The 7,083-nt window shown below is 36.3% G+C and overlaps 1 protein-coding gene across 6 annotated transcripts; it reads right to left on the bottom strand.

Annotated features, from left to right (window-relative positions):
* Positions 1-350: 350 nt before the first annotated feature.
* LOC113297209 lies at positions 351-6,713 on the bottom strand. 6 transcript variants are annotated; one of them, XR_003333384.1, is made up of 5 exons: positions 4,377-6,685; positions 3,503-3,666; positions 3,230-3,406; positions 2,917-3,008; positions 351-1,404 (listed from the first exon to the last, which is right to left on the bottom strand). XR_003333384.1 is itself a non-coding variant. In XM_026545632.1 (3 exons), the coding sequence occupies exons 2-3, from the start codon at positions 3,609-3,611 to the stop codon at positions 956-958; spliced, it is 558 nt and encodes a 185-aa protein (XP_026401417.1). In that variant the 5' UTR covers positions 3,612-3,666; positions 4,377-6,683; the 3' UTR covers positions 351-955. The 6 variants fall into 6 exon arrangements, 1 of the variants encoding a protein (XP_026401417.1); XR_003333385.1 differs by having other exon boundaries at positions 2,917-2,955; positions 4,377-4,695; XR_003333387.1 differs by having other exon boundaries at positions 2,917-3,406; positions 3,590-3,666; positions 4,377-6,713.
* Positions 6,714-7,083: the final 370 nt, after the last annotated feature.

Here is a 7,083-nt window from a genome sequence, read left to right on the forward strand (position 1 = left end):
TGGAAAAAATGAAACACAAATCATTCTAATACTGCACCGACTACAATCGGAAGTATGGGAACGATTTTGGCTTCCGATTGCATTCGGAGGGTAACAATGTTATCATATCCTCCGAATATATAAGGGTAATTTCGCCATTACGAATTACGCGAGATAAGGGCTGGCTACATTTTCCCTTTGGGTGACCTTTTTTGTTTTATTGTTGGCCCCTAAATCCTTTTGAGTGGCCCCTAAAAACGCCAGGCTATATAAGTGAAGGTACCTGACTTTTTTATGTGATGTTACTCAAATACCATTATAAATCATGATATCCCTGGGCAATTAGACCTGCAGTTTCAGACACAACGCAGTAGCAAAATAGTTTATATATATTACATGTACATCGATCACCATGTTTCTTTTACAAAAGTGTGATTCTATGTCACTACGTACCGCCATACTTCATAATTACAAAAAATAAAATAAAAAATGGATCATTGTTTTGATGTTAGCTTCTATGTATGTTCTAAACAAGTGAAGTCTTAATTCCTAGAGGAGATGACTTCGCTTGTTTAAAATATAAAAAAAAAAAACAGCAAAGTAATCTCTTCAAAGAATTAAGAATCCTGTAACTTGTTCTACAAATCTGAGTGAACTCACGCCAAATTCCTGGGACCAATTTGTACTCACCAAGAATCACTACACAGTACACAGGCTCGTTTGCTTTAGCTGGGACACCAGTTATGTCAGAAAGCTTGTCAAAAACTAGCTTTAGAGAATCCAACGACATCTACTCACGTCATCTCTTGCTCTTTCAAAGCAGCATTTTTAGCATTTTCTCGATCTCGCTTGTAAAACCAATACAATGGGGTATAGAACAGGGAACACAGAGCATAAGGAACACACATCATTGATACAAGCCCTCTTGATAAAGCAAATGCTTCTTTCAAGGAACCCGATGCCGAATTCGCAGACTTCAGATCATACCGGAATGTGCACCGAATTCGCAGACTTCAGATAAAGCAAATGCTTCTGAGAGGATCCCAACAATGGGAGCGGCGAATGAAGAGAATGAGCCTTCAAAGGCACGATCAAATGCATATATCATGGTTCTGTGCTGGGTGGGGACTACTTCAGCGAACATTGGATTGTTGGCGCAAGAACCATTCCAGCTGATCATGAGTCCCATAAAGAAGAGAGTGACAGCAAAAGTAGGCCAGCTACTTACAGATTGTGGAATCACCACAATGAGGAACCATGAAAAGCATACTCCCATGAAAGCACTAAACTGTGCACCCATGATACACCCCCTGCTTGGGTATATGCGTGAAATCCTATCTCCTATTAATCCACCTAAGAGGGAGCCCATTGCACACCCGATGGCAAAGAGACTGAGGAGAGCAGCTTTTTTGTTATGATCAAAGCCTGCAATATCATGTGTCCAATGTGAGTGTTTCATAAGAACAAACTCGATATCCCTAAAAAAATAGTACATTTGTAAATTACTGCTGAACGAAACCTATATCTATCAACTAAAGCAACTGTGAAGTCAGTCTGAAACTTCGAAAAACCACACCTTGTCCAATAATGCTTTTTCATTTATGTTTTAATGCTTGCGGATGTTACTTGAATCATAATATGGTATTCAGCACTGGTGCTTTCAAGTGTTACAATGAAGTTACTATGGTTCAAATGATATTCAATATTAAACAAGACAAACAACTAGCGACCAACTCGAAGGGTTGAGGACATTCAAAATGGAGCTATAAAGTGGTGCCAGAAATTATCACTGACGACAAAGCCATAAAGGATGCAAAGGATCACAGTGAGGCCTGGTGATCAAACAGTAAGGTATAATAATGCATTACGAAAATTTTGAGTTTCGTCAACATTACAAATTTTTGAGTTTGGTCATGCATTTACTATCGACCTCTGAAACAACATAGCATTGAGTGACTGACTTATTAGACTGTCAATGGGGCTACAGACATTGACCTCATATAATTCCAGAATTATACAGCTATGGTAGCAAGTAATGGCAGATTGCAAAAAAAAAAAAAAAAAAAAAAAAAGTGAGACAAAATTACACATGCACTGCCACACTCTCCAGAACCACTTTTGTTCTTAAGCCCCTTCAAAATTCTCCAACCAGTCATATAATGTTGTTTCAATCAATACTACTATCCTCCACGAAAATGTGTAAGTTTGTAGGTGAAACTCGCCATTCTGATTACATATCATTAACTGAACTACAAGGACAGGTTTATATGTCTCAAACAACCAGTGTTATTCATGGGATTCACAGACTAGCTAAGAAGACTGGGAATTAAGAGGTGTAATAAAAAGAGATGACCGCAAACTCAAATCTACTGTCACCTGAAGCCAGTGTGTGAAATATAGAAACTGAATACCTCCAGGGAGTTATCTATAAAACTGAATACCTTCACGGAGTAATCAAATTTACCCATTGATATATAACCCCAAACAATTCCAATTTTTCAGTATACATAGGTCGGATTCAAAACAAATTAAACTATTAAAATCACTACTCGACATACCATGTTTGTTTTGTAGAGGTGTGAGGTGTGGGTATTGTTCTGAAATGGGTCCAAAGTGATCAACAAGAACGATGTACAAAAAAACCAGTTAGAGAATAAGAGTCTTGTTGTAGTGGGAATTTTCTTTAAAACAATGCATCAAACACTATGTACACAAAAATAAAACAGATACATGTTAAACCCATGAATGAATTTGTATCTAAACAAACATCATCACAACATTAGTGGAAATTTACCACTCTAACAAGGTAAATAAACCTTGTAATAGCAGGAACATCAATAATATTTCTACTGCACTATAAAAAAAGAAAGAAAAAAAAAAACAGAAATATACTTCGATTTCATTAAAGACACAATCTAATACTAAACACCAACTTACTTGCGTGTTTGATTGATCATTTATTGGAAAATCGCCTTTCTGATCATTAACAAACACAGGAACAGTAAGATAGGACTCAATCACTCCTCCTCCTTCGAATGAAGTAGAAAAATCAATTTCATCAAGATTAAAGCTTTCAACACTCCTACTATCTGAAAACATGGTATCATCTTCGGCCTCAAAAGTAACCATTACATGTTCTTGTAATTTTCAGAAAAACTTCTTTTATGATTAACTAATCAAACTATAAGTTACGATACATTCATTATTCAATTGGGAGGGGTGGGGGTGAAAGCATGATCTCCCAACTTACCTGTTTAGCAACCCTGAAGCATATGACCATACAAATTGAGCAAGCATGCCAAGAACTAAACCAAGGAAGATAAGTGACAAAAAGTTAAATTCAAGCCATTCAAAGAGCACCCAAATGAATGTAACCCAGATATGACACTTGTCGGTGTCTTGTTCCTCCATAACAACACATCAGTAGCTACATAGTCAAATTAAAATCAATCAATAAAGCATGAATGAAACAACATAACCAAGATACAGAAACAGAGTACAACAAAGTAATAACTCAGCTTACATTTGCCACTACTGAGAAGGTGACATGATACTGAATTTGTTTTGTCTTCCTCAAAGAATGATACTGTTTTATGCTTTGGTACACTACCTCTATCTACAAATGTAACCATTAAGTTGTTCAATAGATTCTCCGCTGTTATCCCCTCCTTCGTTTTTCCGTTTTATCTAACAAAACCAAATAAATCCCATCTCAGATAATGAATCCAACTTCGGATAATAACCTCAGCAAACATTATACAATGTCCAGGCACACATCTCAATCACAATCACATCTAGTTAAGAATATCACATCCAGGCACACATCTCAATCACATTAAGAGGCTAGATATTTTCACAAATTTGAAACACATCCACAATGCATGGAACTGAATCTTAATCGAAAAATTTAAGGTGGTTCTACCAAATGATAATCATTGCTGCATCTGCATCTTAAATCAACAATTTTGTATTACAAAACCCAACATTAAAATCCTAAACATATTTCATTAAATCACAACAGTTAATTGCTGCTATGTTTTCACAAACCCTAAATTGCACACTAAATTGCATTCATGCACAGTCGAAACTCAGAAACAAACTAACTAAATGAATCGATTGATAAATAAATTCCTTGAATCTAGAATTCAATCAACTAAAACAAAGCATGATTTTCAACTAAAACTACGAAAGAGATCGAAAGAGAACAGGGGAAGGGAAAGCTGAATTCAATTTACAGTCAAAACCCTAGAATGGACGGCCTAATTCGTTATCTCAATTAAAACCCTTTCAATCAAAACCCCTAAAATTCAATTTACAGTGAGAACCCTAGAATTCAACTTTCAATTTACAGTCAAAATAAACAATAGAAACATTAGAAAAAATTATCGAAGTTGTACCTTAACCCGCTATCTTCTTCGATCTCCTTGGTGATTTTGATGCTTTTACAGGTCTTCGAGTTTTTTAGCCGTGAAAAAACAGAGACAGATAACGAAGAGAGACGTGTAAAACAAATAGAGAAGAACGAAGAAGAGAATCGAGAGTATCTTTTCGGCCGAGGCAAGGGTATAAAGGTGATTAAGATTATAAGCTATAAGGGGTGACTTCATTGATTCTGTGCAACTATGTCTTACTTATCTGACTCGGGGGATGTGGTACACTCCCGCTGGATTCGGTCCCCCCATTAGCAGCGTTGATTATTCTTCTTCTCTCTTCTTATTTCTTCTTCTTTTCTTCTGCTGCTTCGAGAGTCGACTGTGAGGTTCGATTCGAGAGATAAAATCAGGAGATTGGTGTTTAGTAGAAGGTGGAGAAGATCATGGGATAATTTATGGTGGTACTGTGGTTGTCTGTAGTTAATTCTTATTCGAGAGAAGAGGTGAGTTAGAGAATGAAAAACTAGGGTTTCTGGAGATGGAATCGGTTGAGGATTTTTGTGATTCTGAGAAAGAAATCAAGTATATGGTGATGGGTATTATGAGTTGAGAGCTATGAAGAGGATTTGGCAGTTGATTATATAATCTCAGTAAAGAAATTAGGGTTTCTGCATGTTGTATTTGAGTTCGGATTGGGCAAAGATTGAGAAGATTTAGATAGAATTGTGAGAGGGTTGTTGTTTAATTGATGATGTGAAGTTGTTTTGATGAAGAATCAAGAGTTAGGGTTTCTGAAGAATTCGGGATGGAGTTAGAAGAAGAAATTGATGATGGTGTTGAATTCAATTGAGTTTCGGAAGTAGTTGAAAGGTAACTTAATGAGTTTTGAATTAGATTTTATTGCTTGAATTTAAGTTTGTGTGATTCATATAATTTCAGTTGAAGGAATTAGAGTTCTTAATTTTAATTGAGGTTTTAATGAACTCAAGAGGATAGGTTTGATTTCTGAGTTGAAATAGTGAAAAGAATTGGTGGGTTTACTAAGAATTAGAAGATGTTCTTGAGCTTCAGTTGATGATGGTGGAAGAATAAATATGATGGGTGATAAGAAGACTTTGATGCTTGCTGCTGAGTGTTAGTTAGTGATAAAGAATTAATATTGTGTCTCAGATTTGGTAAAAGGGGAATTTGGTATCTGGAGGATTGATTAGGGTTGTACAATTGAAACAAGGAATATTAGAATTGAAATTCAGTTTTTGGATGACTTACAAGGTTAGCTACAGTTACTCGGAATTGCAGGGAGTAGTATTGAATTGCAGATGCTGATGTTGTTGTTCTGAACTGAATTATGGATTGTAGTTTATATGAATGATCTAGGTGGATGCGAGATTGATTTGAGTATTGTTGTTGCTGTTGTGAGTATTGCAAGTGGTGGTGGAGTTATCTGTGTTGGTGGATTTGATAACAATAATATTGGTGTTGGTGTTCTTGTTTGTGTGACATTGGTGATGCTAAGGCAAAGGTTGTGGTACTGTTGTGTTTGAGACCTTGTGGAAATGAAATAGAGTATGGTGGTGGTATAATTGCAGTTAGTGGTTATGATATAGTGAAGCTGAGTTATGAAGATGAAATGGGAACGATGAGGAAACTAAGGTTAAGCTTAGGTTGTTGCAAATGTAGATGATTGTCTTGAGTTACAGAGAATGGAGATGATACAAGAATTGATCTTTATTTCAAGATGGGGATTTGGTATTGTTGTGATCACAGGGAATGGAATGCGTTAGAGTGGATTAGATTTCAGTGAAGATATGAATGTGATGTAGTATTCTTTGGCCTGAGCAATGGTTTTGGCCTGAGCAATGGTTGTGGCCTTGTGCCATTCAGCCTAGTCAGGTATCAGACTCTAGCTGACTTAGTCAATCTGACTGAGTTGAGTTTAATCTGTTAACCAGTCTTAAATCGTTTTGACTCAGTGGACCTTGACCGAGTTGTCTTCTTTGACCAAGTTGACCATTTGACCAGGACATTGACTTTGACTGGACGTTTGTTAGTTGAACCATTTGACCATCAGTGACTGTTAGTTGCCCCAGTTGGGTCGGCACTTATGTAATGGGCCGAGTCTAGTGGACTTGGGCTTAATGCCATGTTTTTTTAGTTAGATATTTTGGACCATTATGGTCTGAATTAGCCTTTGATTTCTTCTACACGGTTGTAGATATTCTTAAGACTTATCTAGTGAACTAGAGAAACAACCTAAGTGAATTATTAAACCTTTAGGTATGCAAGAGATGGATAATGAAGATGTGTAGAACCATAAATGAGCTTAGAACCATTAGATAGATTTGTATGTTTCTTGTATGAGCTATTTTGGCTAGATTCTTAGATTTCTTGTGTGATTAACAGTTAGTCCTTATTAACAACGATCAATTCAAAGGACGAACCAGTGGATCTCGAGGTAGGCGTGGCTTGTCATCAAAAGAGGTGGGAATACATTTGACTCTTTTGTAACCATTGTTGTTGCTTTTACAAAAGTTTATGCTTAACAAACTCATGCATTGTCTGTTTGTACATCCCATGATTTGTCTAAAATGCATTATGATAATTCCGCTGATTATGTGAATCTTTCCACGATTTGGAAAGGACCTGTAATGTTTTGTTGTCAATATGAATTGTAATAAGAAATGAGAATTTCCACGTATGGTATATAGGATACGCTCCTTTAGATTTATAT

Source organism: Papaver somniferum, chromosome 7, assembly GCF_003573695.1.
Source record: "Papaver somniferum cultivar HN1 chromosome 7, ASM357369v1, whole genome shotgun sequence".
NCBI lineage: Eukaryota > Viridiplantae > Streptophyta > Magnoliopsida > Ranunculales > Papaveraceae > Papaver > Papaver somniferum.

What these genes read in the sequence shown, in the direction of transcription:
- LOC113297209 (XM_026545632.1), bottom strand. Translation starts at nt 3,611, where the DNA reads ATGGTTACATTTGTAGATAGAGGTAGTGTACCAAAGCATAAAACAGTA. An exon ending in CCTTCTCAGTAGTGGCAAAT is followed by an intron (nt 1,405 to 3,502) that starts GTAAGCTGAGTT and finishes ATGATATTGCAG; the next exon opens with GCTTTGATCATAACAAAAAA.